This window comes from Ascaphus truei, chromosome 9 (assembly GCF_040206685.1).
Source record: "Ascaphus truei isolate aAscTru1 chromosome 9, aAscTru1.hap1, whole genome shotgun sequence".
Lineage (NCBI taxonomy): Eukaryota > Metazoa > Chordata > Amphibia > Anura > Ascaphidae > Ascaphus > Ascaphus truei.
The window spans coordinates 21,607,342-21,624,529 of NC_134491.1; the positions used below are offsets into that span (position 1 = coordinate 21,607,342).

At 45.0% G+C, this 17,188-nt stretch overlaps 1 protein-coding gene across 1 annotated transcript in view; it reads right to left on the reverse strand.

The window, feature by feature from the left end:
* Nucleotides 1–12,145: 12,145 nt before the first annotated feature.
* Nucleotides 12,146–17,188, reverse strand: part of PIK3C2B (phosphatidylinositol-4-phosphate 3-kinase catalytic subunit type 2 beta) — a 154,342-nt gene continuing 149,299 nt past the window's right edge. Inside the window, 3 exon segments of the mRNA XM_075613715.1 lie at nucleotides 12,146–14,062; nucleotides 15,413–15,538; nucleotides 16,259–16,365. Of these exon segments, the coding sequence (XP_075469830.1) occupies nucleotides 13,862–14,062; nucleotides 15,413–15,538; nucleotides 16,259–16,365 (434 nt within the window). The 3' untranslated portion in view covers nucleotides 12,146–13,861.

Here is a 17,188-nt window from a genome sequence, read left to right on the forward strand (position 1 = left end):
AATCCATAAATTATATATATAACAGATTCATGATTAAAACATAAATCCGCCCTCCCGCTCTGGGTGTTTCACGTCGCCGCACACACTGTTCTAGCTGAGCTGTTGCATCAGCCGAGCAGCGTGTGCGCATGCGCAGCCCACTATCACCTCTTCCCTGGTGACACATGTGACAGGTGCACAAGCCACATACTGTATGTCGCCTTCAGCATAGGCTAAACCAGTCCAGGACAGGGTCACACTGAATTCGAGGCACCCCAGACGTTAGGTTACCAGCAGTTACTAACATTGCTACACATTCTGCTGAAGCTATATCATATACCCGGTGAATATATAGTCCAATGTCTGATTACTCAGCCCTTTCCCCAAATCCCAGCCTGACTTTTTACCCCTCTCCCCATCAATTTTCAAGTGCCCCATTATTATTAACTCTTTCTGTGCTGGAGGAGGGTGTAATGTCACCAGGTGGGGTTAATCCGTCACCTTGGGACATTCTTCCTTGCAGAGTGCACACAGGTTACATTGTTGCACTGTATCAACATCAAATAAAGCATGTATTTCATCAGTCTGCAAATCCAAGGTTATTAACCCCCCTCCGTGCCAGCAGCTAATTCCAGAGCAAGGTATACCTGTGTGTACAGAGCATCGTATACCTGTGTGTACAGAGTAACGTATATCTGTGTATACAGAGCATCATATACCTGTGTGTACAGAGTAACGTATATCTGTGTGTACAGAGCAATGCGCTCCAGGCCTCAAACTCAAAATTTTCTTTCACTTTCGCATTGATACTTTAAAGTATTTAACTATTTCTAAACAAAACTTATAATTTTTGCTCCCTATATCTCCTCCTATTGCCCCATATAACCGCTCCCTATAACTCCTCCTATTACTCCATATAACCGCTCCCTATAACTCCTCCTATTACTCCATATAACCGCGCCCTATAACTCCTATTACTCCATATAACCGCTTCCTATAACTTCTCCTGTTGCCCCATATAACTGCTCCCTATAACTCCTATTGCCCCATAAAACCGCTCCCTATAACTCTTCCTATTGCGCCATATAACCTCTCCCTATAACCTCCTATCACCCCATATAACCGCTCCCTATAACTCCTCCTATTGCCCCATATAACCTCTCCCTATAACCTCCTATTGCCCCATATAACGCTCCCTATAACTCCTCCTGTTGCCCCATAACTTCTCCCTATAAGTCCTCCTATTGCCTCATACAACCTCTACCTGCAACTCCTCCAATTACTCCCCCTATTACTCCCTATAACTCCATTTAAATTATCCCTATAATTCCTTCTATTACTCCATATAAACTCTCCTTATTATTTATTTATTTGTAAAATATTTTACCAGGAAGTAATACATTGAGAGTTACCTCTCGTTTTCAAGTATGTCCTGGGCATAACCTCCTATTGTTCCATATAACTCCTCCTATTACTCCATATACTCTCTCTATATAACTCCTACAATTACTCCCCCTAGCTCTTCCTATTACTCCATATAAATTATCCCTATAACTCCTCCTATTACCCCATATAACCGCTCCGTATAACTCTGCGGATCAGCCTAAGCACCGGATGACAATGAACACGTCCCATCCCCATTACAATGTAACTAATGATTATTGATAATAACAACACTGGGTGCGAGGAGGAAATACCTAGACTGGTCATTCAAAAAGGTGACGTGTTTCCTGACAATATGAGGTCAGCTGCACTTTAGCATTGAGACGGGATCTCCAGGGCAGGTCCTTTATATGCAGGAAACGCCTGAGTAGTTACAAAAAAAAACACACACACACACAACACCCCCCGCCCCCCCCCCCCCCCCCAGTATTAGGTGATACATTTTTTAGTTGGACTAACAATTTATGTCATAGGAGAAGCTTTCGAGAGTTCTCCTCTCTTCCTCAGGTCGGGGATACTGATATACAAAGGTTTCTGTGACTTAGGGCTGTTATATACAGCATGCGGCCGCGCGTGCCTATGCGAACGCGGGTGCATGTGCCGCATGCTTTTCATGAGTATACTGTGTTGAGTGTATACAGTGTTGAGTGTGTTTATGTGTATCTGTATGTGTGTGTGTGTATATGGGTGTGTGTGTGTTTATGTGTAATTTATTATTTATTAAAAAAAAAACCATTAGTAAAAAGAAAAAATGTATTAGACTTGTGCAGACACACACACACACACACACGCATACACACACGCATACACACGCATACAAACACACACACGCATACAAACACACACACACACATTTGAGTGCAGGCAGCGGCGCGAAAAGATGATTTTCCTCACCTTCGCCGCTGTCTGTCGGCTTCCCTCTCCCTGCCGTGCGCTTCTATAGAAAGGCTGGCTGACGTCAGCCAACTAAAAATCCGCACGCGCGCACACGGCGTAGCACGCGCGCACACGGCGTAGCACGCGCGCACACGGCGTAGCACGCGCGCACACGGCGTAGCACACGGCATAGCACGCGCCCGGTACTATAGAACGTACATTAGACCGGGATTGTGGGAAAAAAAGGAAGAATGTAGAACAGATAGATGTACATGAGGTGGGTTGGGGGAGGCACTGGAAGGGTGTTAATACAGAGATAAGGAAGGTGAGAATTAGGGATGGGGGGTGGGGGGGGGCTATACATCCACAGCAGCACAGAGGCGGAAGAGGATGTTGGGGGGGGGGGGGGGGGAAGGTATAAGATGGCACAATGGCAGGGAGACAGGAGGACCATTACAACAAATTATGATAGTGTGTGAGAAACCCCATGTCTGCATTAAGTCCACTTGTTTTGGTGTCAAAGAGTCTTATCATTCTGAGCTCCAATGTTTTCCGTTCTTGGGGCGTTTGAACATTCCAATGAGGATTTTGATTTTTAAATCATTTATGGAATGATCTGGTAGTGAGAAATGATGTCCCAGTGGTGAGCAGTATCTTCCTTCTTCATGATGGAGTATAGAGTGTCTGTGCATACTCATTCTTCCTTGTAGTTTTTGGCTGGTTTCCCTAATGTAGCAACCTTGGTCACATTTGTTGCATTGAATCATATAAACCACGTTCCTGGATGTGCAGCTGTATGATCCTTTAACATCCCATACCATACCCGCCCCCCTTCCCCCCCAGCACTTCCAGTGCCTCCCCCACCCCACCTCATATACTGTACATCTCTCAGTTCTACAGTCTTCCTTTTTCCCCCCCCAATCCCTGTCTAAGTCATAGAAACCTTTGTATATCACTATCGCCGACCTGAGGAAGAGAGAAACTCTCGAAAGCTTGTCCTATGACATAAATTGTTAGTCCAACTAAAAAAGGTATCACCTAATACTGAAGTACTCATTTATTCTGCACTATCGCAACTGGACTAACATGGCTATATATATATATATATATACATATATATATATATATATATATATATATATATATATATATATATATATATATATACACACACACACACACACACACACACACACAGTACATATATATACACAGTGTGTATATATCTTTTTGTATGAATATAAAATATATAAAGTGTGTGTGTATACATGTAGTGATTAAAAAATGTTGTTTTTTTGTTTTTTTGTTAAAAGACACTACCTTTGTCCTTATAACTGCTGTAAATCACGATACAAAAGGGATCTATTTGTCCCCTCACATGTAACTGATATTCTCTCTCTCTCTATGTCCCCCATCGTCAAATTAGTTTAATTAGCAGAAATCAATGAATTACAGTGAGGGTTAATAATTGCAGCTCCTTGTACGATATCAGCAGGAGCCCAATTACAGTACCCGTGACAATGTTACCCCCTCACTTAGTCATGGGGAGGGCTCTCCAGGTGTACATCATCGCAGGTGTATCCCAGAATAGATGACAGGATTATCTGGTGTAAGAGCAAAATATCTTCTTAATACAGAACAAATAAAAAACATTATCAACAAACTCTTGTCATTTCTACAACCACCGAGGAGGGTCTACAGGGGACGGAAGAAAAGAAACAAGTAATAAACCTATCCAAGAAAGTACTCAATATACACCATCTTGAAGTACTAGGGAAGGGTCTATCATTCTCCCCCACCTGTGACCTAAATACTTTTGACTGCATAAAGGACCTTAACTTATTTTCAAGGAGACTTTTACTCCACAAATTCTTTCAAAGACGAAGGCTAAATTCTGTACGGGGAACGGCACTTGAAAGTCTTACTTCTAGTGAACTTGAACACATCGATACTTTGGCGGATTTGGAAGCTGAATGTGATAGAAACCCAGGAGAGGGCCCATTTACTGGCCTTAAAAATAAATCTACCTTCACCCCTCCATTTGAATCATGCTCGCATGTAGATGTCTTCGTGAAAATGGTCACAGCTGACATTTTGAAATTACCCACTAAGCTTAAAAAACAAAACCTCACTTACTTACAACGCATTGCACTACGTGATTTAGAACAAGACCCCCTTGTAGAGATCAAACCCTCTGATAAGGGGGGGAATGTAGTTGTATTGAATAAGGATGCATATGCGGCTGAGTGTAAACGCTTACTATCGGATAAGACAAGCTATAGGGTACTCACAGAAGACCCAACCACTATGTTTAGAGGACAACTGCAGAATATCTTGAGCGATGGTCTTAACAATAAGGTTATTTCCAAACATGAATTTGACTTCATTATGGTGAAATGCCCCCGTGTTGCGACATTTTACCACTTGCCTAAAATTCACAAGAAGAAATTGCCGCCTCCAGGGAGACCAATAGTCTCAGGAATCGGCAACCTGACATCCAACGCAAGTGTATATATCGATACCGTCCTCCGTCCATTTGTAAACACACTGCCATCCTTCCTAAGGGACACAAAAGATGCCCTGTTGAGACTAGAGGACGTAGTGGTAACTCCCGACACCCTACTTGTAGGATTAGATGTAGAAGGGCTGTACACCAGTATCCCCCACCCAGTTGGACTCAAAGCCATTACACATTTCCTTATTCAGCGCGATACAAGTTGTTACGCACATAATGACTTTATACTTCAGCTGTTAGATTTTATATTAACTAGGAACTACTTCCTTTTTGATCAAAAGATATACCATCAGATCCAGGGCACTGCGATGGGGACCACATGTGCTCCCACCTACGCCAATCTATATCTAGGATGGTGGGAGGAAACAGTGGTCTTCAGCGATGCCCTGGCAGAGTATACAGGACATGTCGAGTGGTGGGGCCGCTACATTGATGACATCATAATGTTATGGAGCGGCCCTAAACAACTTCTATGCCAATTTGTGAATAGACTTAATATGAATGATCACAATTTAAGACTTACGATGGAGGTAAGCGAAACAAATTTGAATTTTTTGGATTTAACTGTCACCAAACAAGCAGATGGGAAGTTAACCACTACAATATATAGGAAGACTACCGCTACAAATAGTCTCCTACGTGCAGACAGTCACCACCCTGGGCACATAATCAGAAACATACCCACCGGCCAATACCTGAGGTTGCGCAGGAACTGCACAACACTTAAGGAGTATAAACAGCAAGCGGTGGATATGGATCTGAGATTTGCCGAGCGTGGTTATTCCAAAAACTCCATCAAAAAGGCATTTAGAAGAGCAAGAGATACACCACGCACACAGCTGCTGGGGGATAGACAGCAAATAGCGTCACAAGAGAAGCAAATCATCAGATTTATTGGTGATTACAACAACCAGTGGGATGGATTGCGGGGCATTTTCAAGACACACTGGCATATTCTAATGAACGACTCCGATCTTAGACAGGTGCTCCAGGAGAGACCGACCATGACCTGTAGAAGGGCGAGAAACATCAAAGACAGATTAGTTCACAGCCATTTTTCAATACAGCAACAGAGAACATGGTTAGGTGATAGGCGACCGATGGGGTCTTACCCATGCGGTCGCTGTAAAGCATGCCCATTTATGAAGACAACCAAAAGTTTCACAGATCATTTGGAGACCACTGTATTTACTATCAAAGATTACATCAATTGTCTCACAGTTGGGGTGATATATCTTATCACCTGCAGATGTGGCGTGCGATATGTGGGTAAGACACATCGGGCATTGAAGGTGAGGATCCTTGAACATCTGGGATCCATTAGAAACACCTTGGATACCCCAGTCGCACGCCACATCCATGCTGAACACAACGGTGATCCCCAGTATCTCACATTCTGCGGCATAGAGCATCTACCATGGGGGCCACGTAAAGGGGACTGGGATAAGCGTCTGATGCAACGTGAGTGCAGATGGATATTCACGCTTCAGACGCTTTCCCCTACAGGACTCAATGAGGGGTATATTTACTCCCCCTTTTTGTGATATTCCCATCCTCCCAATCCCCTCCACTGCCAGTCGTGAATCCTAATGTCACTACCACCACGGTCACTATTACATTTCCCGTGTCCCACTCAGTCTGACCATCAGGCGCTTTTGGGCTAATAGGATTATCATGGGGATCCGGGTATACAGTGGGGGTCTTATACTCCCTATGACCGTTTTGACTATTAGGGGCGGTCATCTAAGGTCCACACATTCCTACATTCCCTTATATCCATAGGAATTGTTTTATTGGAATAAATGAGAGGATACTTACCTTGATCACAAGGGCACAAATATAATTGCCCTGTATACCAACTAATTCTAGGGGGTGACCTGCACCTGCACCCTGCAGGACCTTCATCATTTTCATGTCATAATGCTTTCGTTAAACATTAATGAGATCAATATGAATCTCATTGCAAAAACGCCCTCTATATGCTAACAGCAAGAGGGACGTGAGGGAATTAAAACGGTATATTTACCCCATATATAAGGATCACCACAGGCACCTACAGGGCTAATCATGGCCCGTCCATAGCCAGGATCCATTTAATTTATTCACCTCCCATGGTGGTGATTGGCCAATCTGCAAAGCCACTCCCCCGGCCGATCATCATAAAACACCAGGGAAGTGACTGTTTCCATACTCTTTCTACCTTGACAAAGCGCAGACGCGCGAAACGATCGTCGGTTTTATGACGTCACACTGGTGACGTCATCAGTGAGTGCGGAGCGGAGAGCATTGTGCGAGCTGCTTCTGCCCAAGATACCAGGCTGTATATGGCTGGGCTAAGACTGCAGCGGGGGATTGTAGATTTCTACACCGTACTGCAGATCTGTCTTGTTGCTTTGCTGACAACGCTGTAAACGTATTGATTGACGGTTTGTCTCCGGCCTGGAGTCTTGTTTGTCAGGACTCCACATGAGGGGAATCTGAGATAATATAGGGAATACTTCCAAGAGAGACCCACAACACATTCCCTGATTTAGGAGGCAGCTGATATATAGTTTAGAGACACTGGCAGAATCCAGCTCTTAACTACTGGGGCAGTACAGCACAATTTCCTTCTAGATAGGACACAAACGCTTACCACATACAGGTTGGGTGTGTTAGAGGTCCTTTCTATGACTATGGTACACAAACTCCACCTGCAACATACAAGAACGTGTGCACATTAGGAGGGTTATGCATTAGTCTGTGAGGACATACCATAGGTATTTGCTGCTGTTAGCTGCGTGCTGACTATACTAGGTCAGATTGAGCACTCCACTCTCTGCACCCATTCCCTGTTCTTTTTAACAATTTGTACTTGTCTTTGCATAACTGTTTAATAAACTATTTTTACTGTGTATCACTAAATGGTATATGGGTTTTTTACCCAGGGATTGAATCTTTCCCAACCATTTAATAGTATAGGTGAGTGCAAATAGGATTTCTTTTGGGTTTTTCCTTTTAACCCTTCCCTGCCTTAACATTTCTACAACTAACAATCCCTAGAGAGTATGGGCCTCATGCAGAGAGCATCGTTATTTCAAAATTCGCCATTTTTTGTACAATTTCGCGCAGAAACCGGCATAAAATGGCGAGTTACGAAAAACGCGCCATTTTGTTTTTTTTATTGCTAAAACTCGCCTCGCGGCTGGCGAGAACCTCGATCTCGCCATTTTTAAAACTCTCCGAATGCAGAGAGGTACGAACGGCATGTAGCGGCTGTTCGCGCCAGGGAAATGGCGCGTTTTTCTCATTTTAGCCGCGCCAGGAAATATTGGCAATAAGATGGCGCTCGCCGCCTATAGCAAAGGGGAAAAAAAAGCCGCGATTTTTTTTTTTACACTTCTGAAGCGCGCATCTGTTCCATTCAAACTCGCCACACGCATCCATGTTAAACATAGCAGAATTCGCACTTTTCTGCATATGGAGAATAAAACTCTCCAAAAAAGCTACTTTTTATGAAATTCGCCAATTTAAAAATTCTATGCTCTCTGCATGAGGCCCTATGTGTGTGTGTGTAATACAGAGATTCTATAATGTTGCTCTGTAATATAGTTACATACTAGATGTGGTTGAAAAAAAGACATATCTATAACCTATGTTAAGTTTAGATGACAGATACTTATCCTATATTTGTATTTACAGTGTATTGATCCAGAGGAAGACAAACAAAAACCCCAGTGACACATTATCCAATGCTGTCTCATAAGGGGAAGAATACATTCCTTCCTGACTCCAGTAATGGGAATCGGATTACTCCCTGGATCAACAGCCTTCCCATGTTTACTTATTTGGTACTAGCTGAAAGTACCGGGCGCTGCTCGGGAAATTCCAAGAAACAAAAAAATACTGACATTTATAAATGGATAATTACATTTTGTAGTTTCTTAATGCGAAATCCCTTTGCTAAAACAGCAGCTCCACCCACCATAGTTTCATTGCCTCTGAGGTCCTGAAGTGTGCGAGCAAGAGAGAGCCTCTAACGCTGCGTGTTTGTGGGACTTTGTGCGCTCGTCCCAAACACAGAGAACCTCTAATGCTGCGTGTTTGGGGGACTTTGTGCGCTCGTCCCAAACACAGAGAGCCTCTAATGCTGCGTGTTTGTGGGACTTTGTGCGCTCGTCCCAAACACAGAGAGCCTCTAATGCTGCGTGTTTGTGGGACTTTGTGCCCTCGTCCCAAACACAGAGAGCCTCTAATGCTGCGTGTTTGTGGGACTTTGTGCCCTCGTCCCAAACACAGAGAGCCTCTAATGCTGCGTGTTTGGGGGACTTTGTGCGCTCGTCCCAAACACAGAGAGCCTTTAATGCTGCGTGTTTGTGGGACTTTGTGCCCTCGTCCCAAACACAGAGAGCCTCTAATGCTGCGTGTTTGTGGGACTTTGTGCTCTCGTCCCAAACACAGAGAGCCTCTAATGCAGCGTGTTTGGGGGACTTTGTGCGCTCGTCCCAAACACAGAGAGCCTCTAATACTGCGTGTTTGGGGGACTTTGTGCGCTCGTCCCAAACACAGAGAGCCTCTAATGCTGCGTGTTTGTGGGACTTTGTGCTCTCGTCCCAAACACAGAGAGCCTCTAATACTGCGTGTTTGTGGGACTTTGTGCGCTCGTCCCAAACACAGAGAGCCTCTAATGCTGCGTGTTTGTGGGACTTTGTGCTCTCGTCCCAAACACAGAGAGCCTCTAATGCTGTGTGTTTGTGGGACTTTGTGCTCTGTCCCAAACACAGAGAGCCTCTAATGCTGCGTGTTTGTGGGACTTTGTGCCCTCGTCCCAAACACAGAGAGCCTCTAATGCTGCGTGTTTGTGGGACTTTGTGCCCTCGTCCCAAACACAGAGAGCCTCTAATGCTGCGTGTTTGTGGGACTTTGTGCCCTCGTCCCAAACACAGAGAGCCTCTAATGCTGCGTGTTTGGGGGACTTTGTGCGCTCGTCCCAAACACAGAGAGCCTTTAATGCTGCGTGTTTGTGGGACTTTGTGCCCTCGTCCCAAACACAGAGAGCCTCTAATGCTGCGTGTTTGTGGGACTTTGTGCTCTCGTCCCAAACACAGAGAGCCTCTAATGCTGCGTGTTTGTGGGACTTTGTGCGCTCGTCCCAAACACAGAGAGCCTCTAATGCAGCGTGTTTGGGGGACTTTGTGCGCTCGTCCCAAACACAGAGAGCCTCTAATGCTGCGTGTTTGGGGGACTTTGTGCGCTCGTCCCAAACACAGAGAGCCTCTAATACTGCGTGTTTGGGGGACTTTGTGCGCTCGTCCCATTCACAGAGAGCCTCTAATGCTGCGTGTTTGGGGGACTTTGTGCGCTCGTCCCAAACACAGAGAGCCTCTAATACTGCGTGTTTGTGGGACGTTGTGCTCTCGTCCCAAACACAGAGAGCCTCTAATGCTGCGTGTTTGGGGGACTTTGTGCGCTCATCCCAAACACAGAGAGCCTCTAATACTGCGTGTTTGTGGGACTTTGTGCGCTCGTCCCAAACACAGAGAGCCTCTAATGCTGCGTGTTTGTGGGACTTTGTGCGCTCGTCCCATTCACAGAGAGCTTCTAATGCTGCGTGTTTGTGGGACTTTGTGCGCTCGTCCCAAACACAGAGAGCCTCTAATACTGCGTGTTTGTGGGACTTTGTGCGCTCGTCCCAAACACAGAGAGCCTCTAATGCTGCGTGTTTGTGGGACTTTGTGCTCTCGTCCCAAACACAGAGAGCCTCTAATGCTGTGTGTTTGTGGGACTTTGTGCTCTGTCCCAAACACAGAGAGCCTCTAATGCTGCGTGTTTGTGGGACTTTGTGCTCTGTCCCAAACACAGAGAGCCTCTAATGCTGCGTGTTTGTGGGACTTTGTGCGCTCGTCCCAAACACAGAGAGCCTCTAATGCTGCGTGTTTGTGGGACTTTGTGCTCTCGTCCCAAACAAGGGTCTCACTCTCTCTCTGGAAGATCTTTGGCTGCTCCGGTATTTTTGCTGATGTTGCAAATTGGATTTTCAGAGTGACCAAGATTAAGTGGCAGCGTGAGTGTGGTGTGATGGGGTCGTGTCATTTGTATTGTCACCAGTTAGGTCATTGCTGATGTCATGTGTGAACTGTATCCAAACAGACAAAAACCTGCTCCTTGATCTCAGGAACCATTACGCTAAATGTAGTTACGGTATTTTAAGAGGTGTCCAAATGGCTGGCGCACAGACACACAAACAATTTCCCAAAATATATAGTAGATGTCTTTGTATACCTTTCCTTTCTAAAAAGATGTCTGAATTTTTCTTAAAGATATCTATTGTATCTGCCATCACAGTCTCCATGGGTAATGAATTCCTTATTGTAACTGTCCTTACTGTAAAGAACCCTTTCCTTTGTTGCTGGTGAAATCCCCTTGCCTCCAACCTTAAGGGATGACCCAGAGTCCTTTGTACTGCCCGTGGGATGAATAGTTCTTTTGAAACTATAATCAGATTAATAGAAACAACGGGCAATGTTGTCAGTCTCCTACTTGGAGCTGTTTTAATGTAGTGTCTGTAGTCTCCTGGTTCTAACCTTATAGACCCTAGTAGTTAGCTGTTTATTTATTTATTTCCATAGTTTGTGTGCCTGCTTCCCTTGCACTCTATGTGAGGTGTTTCCACAGTTATTTTATGTGCTATTCACCCCAGCACTGCTGTGTCTGACGTATGTTGCAGTGTTTGTATTATCCCTACACTGTATGTGCTAGCTTTACTATCCAGGCTATTGCACTTTAACACACTTAAGCCTTCATTGCAGTGCGCAGTGCTGGTCCATCCAGCAAGGAAGCTTTAGTTGCTGGCCACCTACTTATGAACAACTATATAATTTCACTACTGGGTCTCATCGTTGCTCCAGAGGGGTTAACACCCTGACTTCTAGCATCCCCTGTCTCTTGTATCCCACTATTATTAAGTAGACATCTGGGACAGCACGATTCAATAATCAAAGACATGGATGCCAGATATTTCTGATTTAATACATTTTTAATCCACATTACACATTACTTTGGTAATATATGTTTTAAGGAATTTATTAAAAGTTAATTTTTACACTAGTTTGGTGTGCATATAAGTGAATTCTTTTAGGGTGCACAGTCATTTTTGTGTTTCCCTTCCCCCCTTTTATAATCAGATTAACCCTTTCAATGCAATGGTCAGATATGCTGTCCACCTAACACACTGTTATACGAGCGCCCTAATGTGACCTTACCTGTGAGGTCCTAACTCAATGAGCAATGTCTCCCCCAGAACTAAGACCCCGCTAGAGTTCAAACGCACCAAAAGATCACACGGCAAAGGCGGACGTCTCAAGTCATTTATTCAGCACAGACACATTTCATAGACTTTGCATTCGTGGTCAGTATTAGATAGGGGCAGAGCAATATCTGCCCTCATTAAAACCAGCTCTCCTTGGGAAGCAATTTCTTTCAATTGTACAACGGCACAGAATATACGAGCCCCAATCCCCGCCGTTGGAGAATTACAGACCCCAGCCTTGCAGAGAGCGCGTGAAGCCCTGCAGGTAATTCTCTGCCCTTGTAATAAGGCACGGGTCCGTCACCCTGCACCCGTGTCCTGAATCTCCTCTCATCCCAGAAACATCTCTGAGCGCACACGCTCCATCAAGAACAAATGATCTCAATAAGAACCTTATTGATTACAAGACAGTCGTGAATTAAAGATCTAAGTTCTTGCACGCAGTGGGGTGCGTAATGAGGACATCATCACCCACTGGTTAGGAGACCCCGGTGATCAATTTAAGCAGCAGTATTAGGGGTAAAAAACCCTGCATGAGCCTTTATTGCAATGAAATTATACGACTCCAGTTCTGTTCCAACCCGTCCATGTGACACACCCGTTCTCCCGTTACCCTTCTCTTGTGGCTTCCCCCTCCCACCCCCCACGCATTGGAAGCTTAATGACTTTTAGGAAGTGATGAATAAGTAAAGCCAATGGAGACCGAGTAACAGAAATGAAATAGAACACAGAATAGATGGAATAGATCCCCCTGTGGGATGGAAACGTTGGAGTTTTGTGCTGTATTTAATACATTTATTTTCATTCACCTGAGTGCTGTCTCCCTTTTTGCTGCTATGCGGTAATGTATACTTTTATTATTTATATGGGACATGCACCTATTCATTATTGAATTTCTATTGGAGTGCCAGTGATTTTTTATCACATATATATATATATATATATACACACACACACACAGTGGTCGACAAAGCACCAAAAAATATACTCGCCACACAAAAAAAAAAATCTACTCGCCACCTAGTACCAAACGTGTGCTGCTTGGGCCAATAGGAGCTCGCCACGATGTTAAATCCACTCGCCCGGGGCGAGCAAATGTATAGGTTTGTCGAACACTGTATATATATATATATATATATATATATATAATACTGCTGCTTTACAGAACAAACGTGGGATCAAAAATCAAGGTTCTGTTCTTTTTGCACCCAAAAGATACTCAGCGTGGTCTGCACCGTTAGACTTTTCCAACACAATGCAGATGCCTCTTAAAAAAAAGTTTCAACACTTTTTTGTACCTCCCTGAATTCCATCACTTGGTGCCATCCTAATTCTCCCCACCTCCCCCCACCCCCGCTAATATCAACGTCCCTTTTGGACGAAACCCATTTTTCATTTTCAAAAATAAAAAATTTAAATCGTATTCTCCACCCCCCTCCCCCCAAAGAAAAAAAAAAAAGTCCCAGTCATTTCCAGCTCCTCCGGTCCCAGTCCTGGTTCCCTTGACACAAGGTAAACGTTTAAAGGTACTGTAGTATTCCCAGTCTCTGCATGAAACCCTTCTCTAGAAGGGAACTCATTTATCTGCCGTCTCTCGAATTCCCTTGGAGAAAAAAAAAATATATAATATATATTTATATCAGCCGTCAATTAAAAAAACTCCTGGAGCTTGTTTCTGGTTGTGACAGCCTTATAAAAAAAACCAAGGCATTGTGGAGCTGTCACCTAGAAGGTGACACATGCTTTTTCGTGGGTGAGTTTTACCGGAGGGCTTGCATAGCCCCCTGGCTGGCAGGGCCCAGCTGAAACCAGCACAGCTCCCCTCGGACGAAGTCTAAATCTCTCAGTCGGATGCTGACCTCCCCGAGGAGAATGTTTTCCCAGAATCCTTCCTCGCTGAGCACGGACAGCTGGATCTCACGCTGCTGGAGGTCTCCTTTAGGTATTCCGTCGTAAACTAACTGTGAGAGAGGATCGGAAGGGGTTAGGCAGGCTGCGGTTACGGAGAAGAGGAGTTGGAACATCAGTAAACTGGGTACCACCCTATGCATCGGCATTTTAATTGTAAGGTCTGCAATCTGGGCTCTTCAATTGGCCAAATACGGCCCACAAAGGGTTTTTATGGGGCCCTCGGTCTCACCTGCCTAAGCAACTAGTATTAAATTAGCAGGAACAAAGTGCTGTTGTTTACACAAACACGCTGAAGTTAAGGTAATGTGAATATATTGGGTGCAGATGTTATAAATGCTTGCAACGTGTTGAAATAAGATACGATTCAAGTTGTATAAGAAGAGGTATAAATGGCACACCACTGTTTAAAAGTAAATACATTGAGAAGGTTTTCACTTCTGGTGCTTACCTCCTGCTGATCCCGGCGTCCCAAAGCTGGATCCAAGGTAATAGTAATGAACAAAAAATAGAAGGAGTACACAAAAGACTTTGGTAGTGTCAAAAGAATTCCAAGGGTAATAATACATCAGAGCCAGTAACAAAGTAACGTTTCTGGACACAGAGTCCCTTCCTCTGGAGGTGTTTGGTCTGAGGAAGGGACTCTGTGTCCAGAAACGTTACCTTTTTGGCTCTGATGTAATAATACACTTGGAAGTCTTTTGACACCACCAAAGTCTTTGTGTGCTCCTTCTATTTTTTGTTCAATACGTTTCAAGTTGTTAAATATATCTAAGACTACAATACAATGATCAATGTTTTCGGATCGGGCCCTTTGAACATCTGATTGAACTACATCAGGGGTGGGGCAACTCCAGCCGTCAAGGGCCACCAACAGGTCCGTTTTTCAGGCTATCCCTGCTTCAGCACAGGTGGCTCAATCAGTGTCTTACACTGAGCCACCTGTGCTGCAGCAGGGATATCAGTCATTGACTGAGCCACCTGTGCTGAAGCAGAGATATCCTGAAAAACTGACCTGTTGGTGGCCCTTGGGGACTGGAGTTGGCCGCCCCTGCACTACACCCTAAATCTGATCAGGAAATACTCCAGAGTTAAGTCTGCCGAACCCCTCGAGAGTAATTTGGTCTTCTGCAGGTTTCTCTTAATAATTTTCTTTGGAGATCTCTTTTTTATTGCTATTTGTAAAAATGATTTTATGTTTATAACGAACGTATCAGGAAATAACCCATCGCTGCACTGCATTCCCAGCCCTTTCTGGCCGTGAAAGGGTTACATACCTCCGGCTTGCAGTCCCACCTCACACCTGCAGCCGCGGTTCTCAGGTTCTCAGGTGTACACAGCACTGTGCATTCGAATGCTCAGAGGCACCTCTGACCTTGGATCCCTGTGCACAGTGTCCTTACCATTTCATTGTACGTCGGGTTACACGTTTTGCGAGCGACCTTGGTTTTCCTCTTCGTGGTCTTCTGCGGGTCGGGCAAGAGGTAAATCTTCACGTAGGGATTAGGCTCGTTGCTGTCCTGAAGAGGCTGCTCAGGACGGAGAGGCGGCGTGGAAAGGAAGAACAGAGAACGCAATGAATAACCTTCATGTCATTAATGACACTGTGCAGTGGAGAAGACTATGCCCCTGTGTACTTGGTGCTTTGCACTGGAAGGATACAGCCCATGGAATCAACAGACTGAAGCAGGGAGCATGATATCTGCTCATTAACATTGGAGGAAACCCAAACCTGCCTGAAGAGCTTACACTCTAATTGCACTGCACTAGCCAGAAGAGTGGACTCCCTGACCCAAACCGCTTGCAATCTACATTGCATATTGGAGAGGCCGTATCATGCGTCACACTTTGACCGTAAGCTCTTTGGCACAGAGACTCCATTTTGTTGTGGGTCAGACAGCACAACACAAGAACAAATACTAATCACTGTATCAATATATACTCAGTGTGGTGCAGGAAAGGAGCTCCCCGTATTCTCGCAAAAGTCAAATATCCAATAAAATAGATCAAATTCAATGTTTCCGTGGAGAACGCGCATGATAACGGGGACACGCATGATAACGGGGACGCGCATGATTACGGGGACACGTTGTGTCGGGTGCGTTATCTCAGCTCTCGATATTATCTTCGCGTATTCTGTCTTGTGTAATATTTCTGCAAAGCTCTGTCCGTGGTTGGGGCAGCATGAAGGAATACATATACATACACCTTGTTACCATAACGTGGTATTATTATTTTAGCGCACATACCAGGCTCCGGATGTGCATGACCATGATAAACAGCTTGTCATTCTTGTACGATATGGAAAGTTTGACCTCTCCTCCGACCTTCCCCATGGGCACAGACCACGAGGCATCTGAAGAACAGGACAGGGGTTACGGGAAGCACATTTCAGGGAGAAGGAGCGGCTCAGTGAGTAAAGACGCCGACTCTGAGAACGACACGAGATTGAGGGGAACCTGGTTCAATTCACATTCCTTGTGAGCTTGGGTAAGGCCGCGCTTATAGCCCTTGCTACGGCGACGGCGTGACGTCATCCGTCGCCGTTGTAGCAGCGACTTTTGCTTATAGTGTTAGAGACAAGAGACGGCGACCGAGGGGGGGAGGGGCGTGGCCGTGAGCGGTTCGCTCTCATTGGCTGAACCGCTCATGTGGCCGCTAACGTCACACTGCGGTCGCTGAAAAAACAATTTTCATTGACTTCCAGCGATCGCGACCAATCCGTTGCGCCATTGCTAAATCATAGATTGTAAGCTCTACGGGGCAGGGACTGTGTCTGTAACATTCCTATGTGCTGCATTGTGCTAAGTGAAATAAAGTTACTATTATTATTATTATTATTGTAATAGCTCCGCATGGTTTGGCATGATCAGAAGTAGAGGAATGAAACGTGAGAAAAATCCCCATTCTCTAATGCAAATCGCACGTCCGAAACCGCTTCTATAACAAGTCACAAACCGCACGGCGTAACAGCCAAAACGCCTGGACTGCACATGCTTTAGGCAGAGCTTATACTGTGTGCGCTCGCACGCACCAAGCACAAATTGCGGGATCACGATGGCGCGGCCGCGTTTTGAGAAGACAAAAAAAAAAAGCCTTTTCAAGCGGCGGCCGCAGTCACGTGAGCGGTTCAGCCAATGACGGCGAACCAGCTCCGTGACATCATAGCCACGCCCCCC